This window comes from Ranitomeya variabilis, chromosome 7, assembly GCF_051348905.1.
Source record: "Ranitomeya variabilis isolate aRanVar5 chromosome 7, aRanVar5.hap1, whole genome shotgun sequence".
Lineage (NCBI taxonomy): Eukaryota > Metazoa > Chordata > Amphibia > Anura > Dendrobatidae > Ranitomeya > Ranitomeya variabilis.
In genome coordinates, this window is record NC_135238.1 from 32580370 (window position 1) to 32599788 (window position 19419).

The 19419-nt window shown below is 42.9% G+C and overlaps 1 protein-coding gene across 4 annotated transcripts in view; it reads left to right on the forward strand.

The window, feature by feature from the left end:
• Nucleotides 1–19419, forward strand: part of MAD1L1 (mitotic arrest deficient 1 like 1) — a 696770-nt gene that overhangs the window by 497338 nt on the left and 180013 nt on the right. For all 4 annotated transcript variants that reach the window (XM_077274781.1, XM_077274783.1, XM_077274782.1 and 1 more), the window contains one exon: nt 3907–4097. In XM_077274781.1, the coding sequence (XP_077130896.1) occupies nt 3907–4097 (191 nt within the window). The remainder of the gene's footprint in view (nt 1–3906; nt 4098–19419) is intronic.

Below are 19419 nucleotides of genomic sequence, written 5' to 3' on the forward strand. Positions count from 1 at the left end.
TTTGCAGTCAAATAGTGTACCTGCAGGCTTGTAGTTTAAGGCCAGACTACCCCTTTAACTCATTCTGTTCCAAGCACTTGGCTGAGGTTGGCACCCTCTTGGACGCAATGTGGCGCCCCCGCTCCTCGGCGGCTCGCCCTTATCTCCCTAGCAAATCCCTAGTATATACACCAATAGGGGATTCACAAAAAATGCCACTACACAGGGATACAACACGCAATGACTTATCTAGGTTATAACCAAAAAAAGGGGGAGTAGGACAAAAAAAAAAACACAAAACCAACCAAAAAACTAGTGCAGTGAACAAAACCAATCTGATATCCTGGGAGCATAAATATAGATATAGAGATATCTTGCCTACCGGATCCCTAGAGTAATCCCTGCCTGTCAGTGGAGGTTGGCACCCTCTTGGACGCAATATGGCGCCCCCGCTCCTTGGCGGCTCTCCATCGTGTCCCTAAAAATCTCCTGGGTTATAGATAATAAAAAATACACCCAGAATCTGGGCAATCATAAGCCATCTTAATATACTTTTTTTTTTTTTTTTAAGCACTTGGCTGAAAAACAAAGATCCTTTAATAGCCAAACATTGCAAAAATTACCGTGGTTTTAGCCCAAAATATTGATGCATCCAAAGACACCGATAGGGAATTCAGATTGTGAGTCCTAATGGTGACAGTGATGATGATGTCTGTGAAGAGCTGCTGAGTATGATGGCACTATAGAAGAGCGTAAAATAAAAAAATTTTTAAAAGCTTGAGATTCTGTAGGGATGAACTATCACTGAAGTGGTTTGTTGTACCAGCCGTGGAGTTATGCTTCCTTTCTCTCCAATAAGTGGTCAGTATTAGTCTGAGGCTTGGGTAACATAGACGAGTAAGTGATGGGGAACAGGCTTAGACTTGGGTCATACCTCCTTTATTAATGCCATTTCTGTTGATGTCCCTTAGATCGGATGTGCGTGGCCGCTTCTCGCCTCTTCTGTGTTTAGCGCCATCAAGATGTTCACTTGATTGTCACTAATGGTTGAGCGAGCATGCTCGAGTAAGGTGTTATCTGAGCATGCTCAAGTGCTAATAAAGTATCCTCGGCGAGCTCTAATGCTATGTTCCCTGAGGCTGCATGTCTTGCGGGAGTTTGACAGCCACAACACATGCAGGGATTGTCTGTTTGTTAGGCAATCCCTACATGTGTTGTGACTCTCAAACACCTGCGAGACATGCAGCCTCAGGGACTGGAACATGGTATTAGAGCTCGCCAAAGATACTCTGTTAGCACTCGAGCATGCTCAGATAACACCTTACTCGAGCATGCTCGCTCAACACTAATTGGCACTTATCTACTGGGTATAGCAAACACTAGTCGTAACTCCATGTGATAGAAACGCCATGTAAAGAGGCAAATGTGGAAGTTGTTCCCTGCATCTATGATGATGTTCAATTGCTGCAAGGATAGTTTAGTGACAGGCTGATGGTAATTATTCTGCATCCACTCCTAGAGCTGTGTATTAGGATGGCGGATGTACATAAAGCCAATAGTGCAGATTAAAAGGAACTTGCTTGTTTTCTGCTAAGGTGTAAAAGTCACCAGATATCATTATCTGGCGCTGCTGTTCATCTTGCTTACTGTCACTGTAAGGCTCCTGCCAGGGAAGTGATTTGCAGATTGTCTAATTCACATTTTTTTATTCATTTCTTTTCTTTTTTTTTTCTTTTAAACACGATGGCAATTCTATCACTTAATAATGAAAACTAGATTAGTTCACGTAGTGTCATAAACACACAGTCATATCATGTAAATACAGTAGCGTATACATCCTAAATCTACAAGCAGCCATATAAAATACCATTATTGCGAAGACTTTACTACAATTGTTAGTATTATTTTTTTGATAATTGTACGGGAAAGCAATTCAATTTAAGGTCTTATTAATCATTGTTGATAACATTTAGTTTTAGGGGGTTGTTGTTTTTTTTGTATTTTTTAAGTCTAGAAAAAAAATAATCTAATTTCCATCTGGAAAGAGTCAATAATCTGCTGGTAAAGCCATATCGGCAATCAAAAGCCACCTTTTCCTGCAACCTGCTTCCTTAGGCTATGTGCACACATTGAGTATTTGCTTGCAGAAATTTCTTCAAGGTTTCTACATCTCTTGGCAGAAAAAAACATTGCGACAAAAACTCACGTTTTTGGTGTGTTTTTGTATGCATTTTCGAGTGCGTTTTTGTACAGCAATGAAGGCTTTTTTGAGCTAAATAAAGATATTTAAAAAAAGGTTTTGTGATGTAATTTCTTTGTTCAGCACCACCTTTTTCATGCTGATGCAGTGGCATCAGGGTAGTGGGATTAGGGCTTGGTGTTAGTGCTGTAATTAACACCAAGCCCTAGGCTTAGTAATGAAAAGGTGTCAGCCAGACATCCTCATTACTAAGCCAATAAGTAAACACACACACACACAGAAACCTACACACATTGTCACCAGCCTATGTAGGATCGTCAGCAGAATGAATGTACATAGACTGTAACCAAAGAGTAACTTCATTTTAAAGAAAAAAAAATTGAGTGGACTCCCGCTTAATTTTAATAACCAGCAGAGGGAATGCCGACGGCTGAGGGCTGATATTAATATTCTGGGAATGAGCCAATAGCCATGAAGGTCCATAGGCTATTAATATCAGCTCACAGTTGTTTGCTTAGCCTTTACTCACTAGTTTACAGGTGGACCTCAGAATTGACATAGGTTCCCCCTATAACATCTAACCAGCAAAGGCTGCGGGATGATATTAATAGCCTAATCTTAATTAAACCATACTTACCGAACGCCTAATCCACAGAATCCAACGTCTCCTGCAACAAAAATTAAATAATAAACCACAATATTCCTCACCTGTCCTCATAGAAGATAATCCTTAATGCCACACGATGATCCTGATGACTTTGAGAGCAGTTACTGATGTGACTGCCCTCAAAGACGGCCGACATTACACTGACATCGCTCCCGCAGTGTGTCACTGAGCTGTCATGAGAAAGTTCTCACGCGGCGGTGCCGCAAGTTAGAGCATCGGAGCTGATCAGCTGATGAACTCCGGTGACCTCTCTCACGGCAGCTCAGTGATAAACTGCGGGAACGATTACCTCTTGTCAGTGTGTCAACAGCGGCCGGGGAGGGCAGTCACATCTCCCGATGTGACTTTTCTACACTTGATATCGCCGTGAGACACTCAAGATTACGTTGATTACGGCGGACAGGTGAGTATATGGTGGTTTATTATTTTACATTTTTTTCTAGGAGACGAGGGCATCGGGGATTTTGTGTTAGGTCAGTATACTGGGACCCCGCAAGCTCTCTGACCAACGGTCTTATCGGCAGTAGTGCTACTGCCGATAAGAACCACCACACCGGTGTTTCCCAAGCTGTCACACAGATGACACGTGGGAAACACCATAGGAAGCCGGTAAAAATGCAAACTGGGTTTTTACTCAGCAAATCCGCAAACATTTTTATACCTGCATTTTTGCTGCGGATTTGACTGACTCAATTTAAGTCAACGTGTGAAAAACACTGCAGAAATGCACAAGGATTTGACATGCTGCGGAAAACACAGCACAACACTTCAGCAATGTCATTGAATTAGCTTGCATAAGGATTCCATAGCATATTTGGCCCATTTCCGTGCGGAAAAAGCGCCGCAAAAACACAGAGAACACACTGTGTGCACACAGCCTTATGCTTTCCAGCTAGAACCAGGAAATGGTAGTGAAAAAAGTAATATATGTTACCTTATAGAGTTCTTTGTCCTAAATGTCATCTATGATGGAGCTTCACATTCCTTTTTTAGTTTGTTTTAGAATTTGTCATACAACAGATTTCGTGAAACATCCTAATTAGACTTCCTTTTGTCACAGAGTTAAAGAAGCAGGTGGAGAGCGCAGAACTGAAGAACCAGCGCCTCCGGGAAGTTTTTCAAACCAAAATCCATGAGTTCCGCACTGTGTGCTACATGCTGACCGGATACCGGATTGACATCACTACTGAGAACCAATACCGGCTTACCTCCATGTACGCTGAACACAAGGAAGATAGCTTGCTTTTTAAGGTATGTCTCATCTTAGAATGTTAGAGTTGGAAGGGACCTCCAGGGTCGTCGTGTCCAACCCCTGTTTGAAGACTTCCATTGAAAGAGAACTCACCACCTCTCATGGTAGCCTGTTCCACTAATTGGTCACTCATCATTTTGCCATATTACTCCCTTCCCAAGTAGAGTGGGAAGACATTTTAATCCAGTACTAACCAACTTTTCTTTGTGGCTTAAAATATTGGTGCACACCATTGCCATGAAGGAAACTGGATTATGTGCAGGAGATGTGTCATGAGATGAAATGCAGCTAGCCTCAATATCCGATGATATCTCAAGGAGGTAACAGCTGGCCGTTAGAGATGGTGCAAATCATTTTGAAACACCCAGTCAGGGTGACATGAACCCTGAGAACTGCCCCCTACCTCACCACAGTATCCACGCTCTTCTTCATGTTAGCCATCCTGGTGAAACATCATCTTTGTGGCTTGACAGACTTGTCATGTTGCATGCAGTAGGCTGGTTAATTAAAAGAAGAGCCGCAGATGCCGGGAAGGTATGAGATGGTCCTCAGGGCACCCGTCTAACAGCTGAAACATCACGGACCTTGCTGCTGGACCCAGTTTCTGCTAATTAATTCATTTTATTGTTCATACTCTTTGCCTCCAGTGTCAATTACAGTAGAAATGTAGTATTACATGTTGGTCATCCAAATGAATGGCTGACAATGGTGTATAAAAAAGTGCCATGGGCTACCAAAGCGAGCACCACTCTTTGTTAGCAGTTCCTTGATTTGGTTAATAAAAGGGGGTTCAAGCAGGGAACCCCCCTCTGTCATGGGGGTATGTCTTATTGTATGAACCGGCGACCCCTCTCTGACATCTATTTGCTTTTTTAGATGAGTGACTTATTATAACAAAGTGTACTGTTTTTTATATTTTTGTAAAGCTTTTGCACAAACAATTTGACAGCTCGCTAATTGGTTACATCTTTCCGTATGTCCAGCCGCAGACCATGCATGATTATCCTTAGGAGACACTGCTTGTGTTGTATTGGTGAGCCGACGCAGTTGTTTGAGTGACGCTTTGCCTGGATATTCCCAGACATGGCTTTCAGACTTAGGCCGGCGTCACACTCAGCGTAAGACAATACGGTCCGTTTTTTACGGCCGTAATACGGAGAAATGTTCCCAAAATAGTGATCCGTATGTCCTCCGTAGGCAGGGTGTGTCAGCGTGTTTTGCGCATGGCATCCTCCGTATGTAATCCGTATGGCATCCGTACGGCGATATTTTCTCGCAGGCTTGCAAAACCGACATCTAATGGATTTATGTGCTCAAATGTTCGGTAAAACATATATACAGTATATATATATATGTCATTGAGACACATATATATATATATATATTCTGTATTTAGATTTAATTAAGCGCGTTATTTGGGACAAGCCGATAATTCAATTGCCGGCTTTTCATTTCTCCTTCCCCAACCCGACATGATATGAGACATGGTTTACATACAGTAAACCATCTCATATCCCCATTTTTTTAGCATATTCCACACTACTAACGTTAGTAGTGTGTATGTGCAAAATTTGGGCGCTGTAGCTGCTAAAATAAAGGGTTAAATCGCGGACAAAATTGGCGTGGGCTCCCGCGCAATTTTCTCCGCCAGAGTGGTAAAGCCAGTGACTGAGGGCAGATATTAATAGCCAGGAGAGGGTCCATGGTTATTGGCCCCCCCGTGGCTAAAAACATCTGCCCCCAGCCACCCCAGAAAAGGCACATCTGGAAGATGCTCCTATTCTGGCACTTGGCCACTCTCTTCCCACTCCCGTGTAGCAGTGGGATATGGGGTAATGAAGGGTTAATGCCACCTTGCTATTGTAAAGTGACATTAAGCCAGATTAATAATGGAGAGGCGTCAATTATGACACCTATCCATTATTAATCCAATTGTCTGAAAGGGTTAAAAAACACACACACACGTTATTAAAAAGTATTTTAATGAAATAAACAAACAGGTTGTTTTAGTATTTTATTGCTCTCTCAATCCATCCGGAACACCCTCGCTTGGCAAAATAATAAACCCACAATATACATACCCTCTGATGAACTTTCAGGTCCCACGAGGTAATCCATCTGAAGGGGTTAATTATTTTACAGGCAGGAGCTGCGCTAAAGCACTCACTCGTGTCTGTAATCCCCGGGTGATGAAATGAAAGCTGCGTGATCTGTACTTACATTGAGTTGCGGTGAGGCGCCCTCTGGTGGATGAACTCATATGAACTGGAGCGTGGGAACTTTTCCAAGGCTGCAGTTCATGAGTTCATCCACCAGAGGGCGCCTCACCGCAACTCAATGTAAGTACAGATCACGCAGCTTTCATTTCATCACCCGGGGATTACAGACACGAGCGAGTGCTTTAGCGCAGCTCCTGCCTGTAAAATAATTAACCCCTTCAGATGGATTACCTCGTGGGACCTGAAAGTTCATCAGAGGGTATGTATATTGTGGGTTTATTATTTTGCCAAGCGAGGGTGTTCCGGATGGATTGAGAGAGCAATAAAATACTAAAACAACCTGTTTGTTTATTTCATTAAAATACTTTTTAATAACGTGTGTGTGTGTTTTTTAACCCTTTCAGACAATTGGATTAATAATGGATAGGTGTCATAATTGACGCCTCTCCATTATTAATCTGGCTTAATGTCACCTTACAATAGCAAGGTGGCATTAACCCTTCATTACCCCATATCCCACCGCTACACGGGAGTGGCAAGAGAGTGGCCAAGTGCCAGAATAGGCGCATCTTCCAGATGTGCCTTTTCTGGGGTGGCTGGGGGCAGATGTTTTTAGCCACGGGGGGGCCAATAACCATGGACCCTCTCCTGGCTATTAATATCTGCCCTCAGTCACTGGCTTTACCACTCTGGCGGAGAAAATTGCGCGGGAGCCCACGCCAATTTTGTCCGCGATTTAACCCTTTATTTTAGCAGCTACAGCGCCCAAATTTTGCACATACACACTACTAACAGTAGTGTGGAATATGCAAAAAAAAATGGGGATATGAGATGGTTTACTGTATGTAAACCATGTCTCATATCATGTCGGGTTTAGGCAGGAGAAATGAAAAGCCGGCAATTGAATTACCGGCTTTTCAATAACACCGCTGCGTATTTCTCGCAAGTCACACTGCTGGTCCGTGTGGAATCCGTATTTTTCTCGCCCCCATAGACTTTCATTGGCGTATTATTTGCGCAATACACTGACAAACGCAGCATGCTGCGATTTTGTACGGCCGTAGAGTACCGTATAATACGGATCAGTAAAATACGGCTGATAGGAGCTGGAACATAGGGAATCATTGTGCCGTGTGTTATGCGTATTTTACGGATGTATTTTCTGCGCTCATACGTCCGTAAAACTCGCCAGTGTGACGCCGGCTTTATAGTGCAGATTTACTCACCACAAAGATCATATACGTCACCTGGGGAATTAGTGGTAAGGATTGGGTATACCTGGATGAGTTTTGGATGTGCTCTCTACACTGTTTTTTTTTTTTTCTTGTGCCATTTTGCCTAATCTGTCACAAACAAACGGTAAGATATGGCAGTCAACCTGGAAATTATTTCTTTCTAATTCATCGAACTATGTAATGTTACTGCTGGTGTAATGCTGATCCTATAGTAAGTGCAGTACTAGTCTCGTAGTTAACGGTGGAAGCCGATGATGTTTTTTTATTTTTATTTGTGACAAAGGCTAAAGATGTAGTGAAGTGGAGGAAAATCGTTGTGGAGTAGAGGCGGGGGGGAGAAACAATGTCAAGCGCAGGTCACTAATTTGTAATCTAGGCAGCAGCATAATTTCAGTCCCAAGCAATGCATGGCAGGGTCAGAGCCCAAGAAGGGCTGCAGCTTGGCTTGTCCTGATTTCCAAGAATTTCCATCGAACACGCTCAGGCAAACACATAACATATATTTTTTTCGACATGCTGCCATTTACACTCACCCCGTTCCCCCACCAACAAATTGCAACCCTGGCTGTAGAATCAGAAGCTCTCGCCGCTGATTGAAGGATCTTAATGTGATAAATAAGGATCCTAAAAGAAACACAGCGTTTAACCCAAGCGGAGCCTGCAAGATATGTGCTTTATTCTCATGGGTTACATAGAATTCAGCCTAGCGTAGGGCACAGCATGAGAGCCACTCAACGGGCGCAAGTGGGAAATCGGACGTAACTTCAGCCATGCACTTTCACTTGCACACCGAGCGTTCATTGACCTACTGGTGTGTAACACTGGAGATATGTAATGTTCTTTGCACCTTAAGACCATGAATTCTTAAAACCATACAACGATAAAGCGTTCCTCTCCGCAGGACTCTGTAATCGACCAAGTGAAGCTGATGATTTACCCTCCGCTCCTTCCATGTAAAACGCTGCCCGTTCTCGACACTATTATTTTCACAAAACTAATCCTCTTTCTTTTCATTGAACTTACTGTCACCTTAGCATCAGTCGCTTTTAAGTTTTTGCAGAAATAGCAATAAATCTGGTTATACTTCCTGTTGTCACTAATTCAAAATGGCCGCCCACTCATCAAAATAAACATAAATGATCATAGAAGTAACAAAGACATTAATTCAAAGTCTCATTACTGCTCTAACTTCTGATTTATGTTAGGTTTAATCTAAATCTACTCACTCAACGGCCATCTCTTTGTTTTCCAATCTTCTTGTCCGTATGGTTTACTAGGACATATATGGAATTTGTAGAAGTGGGTCAGAACCCCACTTTTTGAGCCAAAAATGGAGGCTTTCCCTTCACTCTCAAGAAGTCTTTGTGCAACCATTGATCTATTTTGCAGCCTAATACATTTTTCCTGCAGCAGAAGAAATGCTTGGCAGCAGCTCTCCCCATAAGAATCAGTTGATTAGGGCAATCAGTTGATCCGATGATCAGTCGTCCTTTTTTCATAGTATAGGTGATAGGTTCCATATCCGAACTCCTGGGACCTTGACCAAATCTGACATCTCAGGCTCTGAAGATTCTTGTGCAAATGGAGCGGAGGCGGATCATGTGCAGGGCCTATTCATTCTTATGAGAGTGCTGAAGACCAGCTGAGTACGGCGCTCGGCAATCTCAGTCGATCTTATTAGGGATAAATGCCAAGAGCGACCACCGCTCCATTCACAAAGGCCCTGTTCTTGGGGTTCCCACCGGTTGAACACACAACAATTAGGAAGTTATGCCTTTATCCCCTATCCAATGGGTAAGTGATAGCTTCCAAACTTGAGGATATCCCTTTAATACGGTGTTCTAAAATGTTTTTTAAAAGTTATTAAGCTTGCTTTTTATACCTTTTTGGAAATTTGTACATGTTTCCAATTAATCCTTTCTATCTGAGTAGAGACCCTATATTGGAAACCTTGTATTGTTGTGTCTTGGGTTTTGCACAGTACGGGAGTAATTATAATGTCCCGCCATTAACACGGCTCGGTATGCATGCAGTACTAGTTCACAGAGAAGCAGGTATAACACAGCTTTTCTTTAATCTATGCTTTTGTGTGTTATTTGCTGCTATGTTAAATCTATATCTACAGAGCCGTTCTTTCCATCGTGCCGGAAAGCGGCGGCCATTGCTCTATAGCTCATTGTCTGCAGTTATTTGTGATGCTCCTTCCAAATAACTTTCCATCTGAAGAGGTGAAGTTTTATTCTTTCGAATTGTTGTCAAAATTCAGAATTCAGCTTTTATGAGTTTGCTTTTGAACCTCGCACAGTGGGGAAGAAATGAATAAGAGTCGTAAAAACAGCGAAATATGCCCTTTACAGGCACGGAGCGAATTTGTCTAATAAACCTACACCGACTCCTTACTGGAACAACTTCATATGCCCTCAATAACATCACATTTATAATGGAAATGTACAAACTTTGAAGAATAAATCTCTCTCCTTCCGCAAAGAAGATTAGTCATTTCAGGAACAACCGTCCAAGTGATTGCCGCCTTCCTTTCAGAAACGCATAAGAGATATAGAGATTGCTTGAATATATGAATGTCTTAGTTGTTCTCATTCCTGTGGTCGGCCTTCTTGGTTCAACAGCGCCTCCTTGGTCCATGAGTGAAGTCTTATACTCCAGCAATTGATCTGTGCTCCAATAACTAATGGCAGCCATAACGGTAGCCAAGAATGCCATCGGCTAGTTTTCCACAGCCATGAATGGCACATATACATCTGCCATGTAATGAAGTGTATCTTTGTCTAGGACAGCGTTAGATGACACCTCTACTGTATGGAAATCATGACGATAATGACCATTAGGACTCTAGTGGTACCAGGTAAAACTGATTTGGTAAAGTTGAGCAAAAGTGTTTGCGATGTCGTTGTCTAGCATCCAGTCTGGTACATTGGACAGCCCGACATCTTGAATACCTTTGGCATTTACTAGGCCCTGCCAAGTCATGACATCTCATGGCCCAGTAAGTGAATTTCAGCCAAAAAATCGTTTCCGTCTACTCCAACTTCCCCCATACACGATACATGGGGGGAATGGGGTGTGTTCTCCAGTTTTCTCTGAGAGCTGCCACCAGACTTCTCTGGTGGCGTGTTCTTCAATCAGAACTAAAAGATTAGCGGTTGAAATTCAACAAACTGAATTCTTCCTTCCTCGGATATCATCTGTCTGCTGTGAGTTAGGAAGTCACAATTCACATTAGAATGATCCCGATTTTGAGTGCTGCTTTTTTACGTCGCTCTGGAGACCAAAGAGCTGAAGAGGATCTACATACAGAACCTTATCTCTGCGTATACTGCTACTGTCTTGTCTTATCTAGGCCTCCATCAGTGCAGTAGAGCCGTCAATTGTCTTTGTCCATTAATACGATTTCTCTTCTGACCATGTCCCAGTCTACACAGCAAAGCCGACAAGCGAGCTTCAGCAGAAACACCAAACATTTCTACTTATTATGTGCATGATAGTAGACTGTGTGGAAACTGGTAAGTTTCAGGAGTATTTCATCACACAAAGTAAACCACCAGATGTTTTTGTACATATGTTTTTAATAAAACGTGACATTTTTATGGTAATTTCTTTTGATGCCTAAGACACAATAAACTTCACTGGGGTCAATTTTTTTATTTTTTAAAAACGTAAAAATAAAACAACCTCACCCTGTCTCAGTTATGTTTGCCTTCATTGGTTACCCGACATTTCTGCCTTGTCTCCTAGATTTACACAGATTGGACTACGTGTAAGGTAGCTGCAGTTAGATAACCATGTGGAGGGGGTCCTTATATGGGAACGGTGTTTAATTGCCCATCTCTTGTCTTGTGGTTGGTCTATGTAACTTTGTAATTCAGGATATGTGAACTTGAGAAATTGATGTGAACTTCTCGCTGCCATGATCTGCAAAGTGGTAATAACACCGCTCATCCTGGGTCCATAATCTCTCCTTTTCCTAGCCTGCCTCCCGCCGGCTGGTCCTGCTGCTTTCTTACATTGGTTATGTAGTTTAAATCACCTGAAGAATAAAGCAGCAGCATTCATCTTCCACGTTATGTGGATTGAACCCTGTATTATGCGCAAATTATTTTTAGAAGGTTTCATCCTCGGCTTTCTGTGAACATATGGAAAAGAAGACCACATTGGTATATGGAGAGCTTCTAGGACCGTCAAGGTGGACATCCCACCTACGACTTCCATAATTATCTTTTAGAAAAGCTGGAATAAATCAGGAATTTCATGCAGGTTATGGTATATGACTGGTCTATAAAGTCAAGAGTCTACAGATCAAATGTTTAAAGGTTGTGAGAACATTCTGGCAAGGTCGATGGAAACCACCAATCGTGGTTTCCTGGCGTTCATAAAAGTCATTATGCACCATTTGCTACTTAATCGATTTTTCCACTTTCAGGAACATGTACCTTCAACGCTGTGAGATAATTAAAATAACAAACAGAGTAGGTACTTCCGGAGTCCAGCGATGGCTCCCCAAGGTCCAGCGACAGCTCTCCAACGCAGCTTGGGACTTGGTGTTTTTGATTGTTGCTGTGAACACCACACATCACCGCTGAAGCCAATCATTGACCTCAGCGGCTCATGCCATCTGCCTTGCGATGTGTAATGTCGCTGCGACAGCCACAACACCAAGACCCAAACAGCAGTGAGGAGCCATCGCTAGACCCGAGGAGGGTGAGTATCTGCTCTGTTGTTTTAGGAATTTTACAGCATTTTGGGTCCTGTTACCTGAAAGAGGAAAGTTTGTTTAATATTTTTTACCAATTCTGATGCCATTCTATATGCCTTCAAGTAGGCTCAGGGTCCTACAGACCATATTGTTCATGTATATCTGGAAAGTTATGTCACTTTTAGGTGTATAGGCTTTTAACTAGCACAGTCGTGACTTCTGTACATCCATCTATCTTGGATGCAGGTTCTCATTTTCCTGTGACAGAAAAATGAGTTTGGCCTTCTTGTAATAAGATGGCGTCAATCTGGTCATTTATAATTGAAGACACTTGACCCAATCTATTTTTTTGCCTTACTCTTATTCTCTAGGGTTTTCACCCAAAACGTTAGAAAAGCCAAAGAAAAACTCATTGAAACACAGATTTTAGAGGGTGTAAATTTAACCCCTTCACCCCATGGCGATTTTTAGTTTTTTCATTCCCTTGTTCCAAGAGCAATAACTTTTTTATTTTTCCGTCAATATGGCCATGTGAGAGTTTGCTTTTTTGTGGGATGAGTTGTACTTTTGAATGACACCATTGATTTTACCATATATTGTTCTTGAAAATGGAAAACAAATTTCCAAGTGCGGTGAAACAGGCATAGGTCGGGTCCAGCGCAGCTATAGCTCAGAAGGGTTGTTCATCATAAATGTTTAAAATAAGCAGATCATTGTTCGTTATCTGGCATGGCGGGTCACCTCTTCACTGACCTTATATACACCTATTTTTCCTTTTTCTGACTGTCCCCATGAATTTTAATACTGTCTTTAGGTCCCTTAATGGTATAAAAGTTGTGTATCGGTCACTTATCATTAGGGCTGTCCAGGTCAGGAGGGTCAGTCATCATTGAGCGGGGACGCCATTCTCATACAGATCTCTTTATAGGGTGCCAACCTCCGCAGGTAGGTAGGTGCACAGGTCAGGGACTATCCATAGGGTGGACGCAGTGTGCATTTTTTTGTATGGTGTGTGTCGCTTAATTTTGTTTGTCCCTTTTTTTAATAACTTTTTTATTAAAGATTAAAACTTTTATCAGTGTATATTGGGAGCTGTAAACGATGCTGATTATTCCTCGTATATTTTTGTAATATGCGGTTTATCTGTAATTTTATTTTTACAAACAATGCCATTTTAACAAACCCATAAGACTCTGCTGTCTCCACCACTTTAATGGTCTAGTCCACTGGCCTAATGAATATGAATATGGCTTAGTGGAAGACGCTCATTCTGCTCGGGGGGGGGTGTGGAAGGAATATTCATAAAGTATATTTTTCTATTAAGAAGGGCTACTTGAAATTCCTTTCTATGGTGCCAAGCTCGCTTTCCTACTCTGTGTTTACTTGTGATAGCTTCTCGTCCCAGGGGCCTCGTGTTCCCAAATGACATATAGGCAGGACCTTCCTTGTCCCCACTCAGCATTAAAGCTTGGCGGGACCGAACATTTCCTGCATTTCCTCTCTGCTCCACAGTAGAAAATTATTTCATTAAAAATGTATGGATTAATGCAGACCGTGGCTAATGTCCCAGATGCTGCCTGGAATTGCTGAGCAATAACGCCCCAGACTCTAGCTGCAAGAAAAGAACCTGACGTTAACTGTACATGTGGGAGCAGTTCAGCTCCTCGGTAAGGCAGGTTCAATTAGTACTTAAATCATCCCTTCTTTCTGCAAAGCCCACAGGAGCTATGCATGAAGACTTGTTTACCAGGGAGCGCATAATAGAAGTTCCTCACCCTTTTGGACTCGTAGCAAAGAAGATCTGGATGTTCCGGTCTGGGTTCTGTGAATGGGAAACCTTTTCCGTTTTGGGTGAAACTCTATTCGAGAGGACTCTCGTCTATCCTGTCTATTTTAGTAAATACTTGTGTTCTCAATGAATATTGGAGCATTTTTTCATAGAATTCCATTTTGTACCATTCCTAAATTATTCTTGCTGACTGTTTTTTAAATAATTTGACAATGTAAGTTCTCGTGCAGATGTCCATAAAACTTTGCCCAAGCTTGGACTGCAATGCACGGACTGTCCGCTGGTCCGCTAGACCGCCTCATAGACAATGTTGAGTTTTGATCAGGAGTAGAGATGAACGAATATTTCAATATTCGATTCGGATTACGATCGCCGTATTTGCAATATTCACCGAATATAGCCTAACGCAATTGGAGTCAGTGGGAGTAGAGATGAGCGAATATGTTCAGAAACCATCATCAAACATAAAATCGTCATGAATATGGTATGAATATTCCATGGATATGGCAAATTCGATTCGGCATCTGTTTTCCGAACATATTGACTCATCTCTACTCAGGTGACCCTGTGCTCTGCTGTCGATGGTCGGACCGAATTTCATGAACGTTTATAAGGCTTTCTAGTTTGAATTGGGAGACCCGCGGAGAGACTGTGCATTGTAGTCCTTGCTCATACGGAGTTTTACTGATGTATATGAGACTGTCTCAGCGGACAGTCTGTGCATGGCGGTCGTTGCTCGGACCAAGTTTCATGGCCCTACCAGTAATAACCACTTGCCAACTTATTAATTTTTTTAAAGATCTCCTGTATTTTTCACCCTAAAGTGAACCTGTCATATTGAACATGTTCCATGATCTGCAGGCAGGATGTTATATAGCAGGAGGAGCTGATCCGATTTATAGACATTTTTGTAGGAAAAGTTTCTGTAAAGCTTGCATTTCATTCAATGAAACCCCTGGCGTTTGTATGGTAATGAGTCCAGTGGGCAGTTCTATTCAATGATTGATGGTTTTTCCTGCATGCAGCGGGCATGCAGCGATGTCAATCATCAGTAGGACGTCCAGTGGACTGCTATTCATGCAAATATCACGAATTTCAATGAGTAAAATACAAGTTATGCTGAATCTTTTCCAACAAGCCTGTATATCAATCTTCTCACAATACCGTACACCAATTGGACTACATGTACAACCTGACATCTTTCCTTTGATGTACTGTGTCCTTCTCCCCAGTAATAGTTTGACACTAGCTGCCTTTCCTTTATGTAATTTGTGCTTTCACTTGTAATAGTGATGGGGAATTTGGTCCCATCCTATGTAGTGTTTTAGGGCAGGGCCGGACTGGCCATAGGGCAGTTCTGGCATTTGCCAGAGGGGCTGCCCCTGCCGTGGGCCGCTCCCTCTGCAGGAGCCCCTTTGATGTGGTGACAGGAGCTGCTCAGGAGAAGGAGGCATGGCCTCAAATGCTCTTTTCATGTGAGCAGCAGCAGTGCTCACCACCGGGATAATTTACATACATACCTCTCCTGGAGGCCGCTTTCCAGCTGCCTGAAGAAAGGGGTGAGTATAATAGGTGTATGCTCAATGTGTAAAGTGTGTATATGTGCAAGTCATGTGTCTGTAGTTTAAGTATAAGTATATATATGTACTATCTGTAAATGTATATATGTACTGTGTGTGTGTATATATATATATATATATATGTACCTTATGTGTCTGTATGTGTAGTGTGTGTGTGTGTATATATATATACATATATATATATATATATATATATATATATACACACACTGTATATGTGTGTATGCACTGTAATGCTGCAGAATCACGACACCCCCCCCCCCCCCCCCAGGTTGCCCACCCTTCATTTCTGTAACTTGCATTTCTACTGCTCTGTGTTGCAGCTTTGTGGTGACAAGTCTATTTTTAAAGGGAACTTGTCGCGACTCGCCAGTGTTTGAGTCTTTGAACAACTGCCACTGCCTTTATCTGCTCTGTGCTGCATTACACCAACATGTATATTGACTCCTGACCCCCTGTTTACCCCCAAACAAAACATTTTGAGTTGCTCCCATGCTTTATTTAAGTGAGGCTGGTCGGGCAACATCTCTGTGGTCTGTGCACCTCCTTTCTGCTCCTAAACGTCGTCCGTCTCTGATAAATATGCATGGCTTGTCATCCACATAGCACAAAAAAAATCTTATGTCTGCACAGTAGCATCGCCGTCCCGCGCAGGCGCACTTTCACCGGTGCTGGAATTACATCTTTTGCCGCATATCCAATAATGTGCCTTGCTCCACTCGCAGAGCAAAGTGGACGGGTCGGCAATGCAACTGCACAGGCGCAATGTTTCGTTGCACTATGTAGATGACGCAGGATGAGTCATCCACAACAATCAGAGCCGGAGGACGGCGATTAGGAGCAGGGAGGAGGCGCACACACCGCAGATGCTTTGGGGCTATACAGCGGAAGGCAGGAGTCAATATACACATTTGTGTAATGCAGCACAGAGCCGATAACAGGGGTGACATTTGTTGAGAGATTCAAAAACTGGTGACAGGTTCCCTTTAAATTTCTAAATAGCTTTAGGCTAAGTGCACACGTTGCAGAATTGCAGCGGAAATTTCCGCGGCAATTCTGCAACTCCTGCCGCGGGTATATCGCATGCGGAATTGGCATGCATATTCCCGCAGAAAACTAGCATTTTGCAAGCATAATTAGCTTGCAGAATGCTAGCGTTTTCCAAGCGATCTGTAGCATCGCTTGGAAAACTGATTGACAGGTTGGTCACACTTGTCAAACACCGTGTTTGACAAGTGTGACCAACTTTTTACTATTGATGCAGCCTATGCCGCATCAATAGTAAAATATAGAATGTTAAAAATAAAAAAATATAAATACCGCGTCCGAGAGGTGGATACACGCACCCTGGCGGCTCCTTTATCAGCCCCTATAAATATATATATCCAGGCGGCTTCCCTTCCCCAGGTATGACCTTTTAAGCTCTGACACAATATATGCAAATAGCACTATATGCACTCACAAGCAACTGGTGCATTCTCCTCTAGTGCCTATGTAAGAAACTGTCTAACACTGGGTCTACTATACCTATGGCGCATATAAGCTCTGAAGCATCTTGCCTCATATATTGAATCACCTCTACAATCGTTAGTAGCAGTCATTGACTGCATCATGCATGATCTGCATTCTAAATAAGGACACGTCTGACACACTATAAGGCACAGCACGTGACTGATGAAAGCTCGATAAGAACTGAAACGTTTCCAGTGCTACCTTAGTACCAATAAATCTATCAGATTTAAGTTGAGTGCGAGACTTTTTTACAATTTACTATTCGGCTTGGGAACCTAGTCTCTGCACCAATACATAGCAGTGCACACGGTGTTTATTTATATGTGTTTTCGGGTCCGTCACCGCTAGCACAGATGGAGCATCTGCGCTAGCACGATCGCATAACGCGATCTTTAAAAGGCACTTGCGTTGCGCAGTCCGTTCAACGCATGCGTTGAACGGACTGCACTTAACGCAATGTGAACCCAGCCTTAGGGTACCGTCACACAGTGCCATTTTGATCGCTACGACGGCACGATCCGTGACGTCGCAGCGTCGTATGATTATCGCTCCAGCGTCGTAGACGGCGGTCACACGTTGCAATCACGGCGCTGGAGCGATGCCAAAGTCCCCGGGTAACCAGGGTAAACATCGGGTTACTAAGCGCAGGGCCGCGCTTAGTAACCCGATGTTTACCCTGGTTACCAGCGTAAACGTAAAAAAAACAAACAGTACATACTCACATTCCGGTGTCTGTCCCCCGGCGTCTCAGCTTCTCTGCACTGTGTAAGCACAGCGGCCGGAAAGCAGAGCGGTGACGTCAGACGTCACCGCTGTGCTCGCTTTCTGGCTGGCCGGCGCTCACAGTGCAGAGAAGCTGAGACGCCGGAGGACAGACACCGGAATGTGAGTATGTACTGTTTGGTTTTTTTACGTTTACGCTGGTAACCAGGGTAAACATCGGGTTACTAAGCGCGGCCCTGCGCTTAGTTACCCGATGTTTACCCTGGTTACAAGTGAACACATCGCTGGATCGCTGTCACACACAATGATCCAGCGATGTCAGCGGGAGATCAAGCGACGAAAGAAAGTTCCAAACGATCTGCTACGACGTACGATTCTCAGCCGGGTCCCTGATCGCTGCTGCGTGTCAGACACTGCGATATCGTAACGATATCGCTAGAACGTCACGAATCGTACCGTCGTAGCGATCAAAATGGCACTGTGTGACGGTACCCTTAGAGGCATGAAATTAGACCCTCATGTAAACCTTATCTTCCGCACTCTTACAGGTTCCTTATTTGTTCTGGTTTGGATAAGAGGATAAAAAAACCTTAGTTCTTCTACCTTTTCGATCCCCTTGTGTAAATGCTGCAGTGTGTCGCTTTGATCCACCTTCCCAGGATTTTAGCCAGAAAAAAAAAGATGAAGCAGCAAAGCATCCATCATCAGACGATCCGGCGGTGGCATTTTGGCAGCCCGCCTTTTAACAATAATCAAACCATTTCAGTGTCCAGCCAGCCAACACATTGCAGAGTTATGAACGCCAAGTTTTGTTTTTTTCCTTTTTTTTTTTTTTTGCATCTGGTTTGTTAAACTAATTTATGTGCGCTGACACCCTCAGGTTCCTGCATTAAATAAAGTCCTAATTCTCTAATAATACTTATGTAGACCCTTGACATCTGGATAGGTAGTGAGATGATGCTGACACATATTTTAGATGTAAGCTTGTTACTATTGATCATCTGTTCTGTAGTTTTCACACCAAGTCATTTTTTGGCCCCAACCTTCTTCACTGATTAATTTCATAATATATTTTTTAAAATACTCCCAGCTCCATTTTTCTGAGAGAGAGCCTGAAATCCCCTGCATAGACATAGAGCTAATGATGGCATTTTGCCACCAGAAGGGGAGCGTACTGTGTTTATAATGAAGTTCAATGTATAAATTGTATACACTTAGAGGACCTGTTACCATGTCAAAAGTTACCAGTTTTTACTCTCATGTTACTCCAGTTGCTCCCCTAACTATGCCATTTAAAAAAAAAATAAATTCAAATCCGCAATATGGTTCCAGAGATATGGCCGTAATTTTTTAGTGGTCTTTGCAAAGTGGGTGTGGCTCACAGGATCCTCACGGGCGTGTCCATAGGCTGCTCTGCTGTTTTACCCTGAGAGCCACGCCCCATTTAGTAAAGCTTATAATATCTAGCACTAAATAAAAAGCCCCATAACTCTGGAACCCTATGGCGGATTTTAAAGAAACAAAAAGTGGAATACTCAGAGGAGTAGCGAGA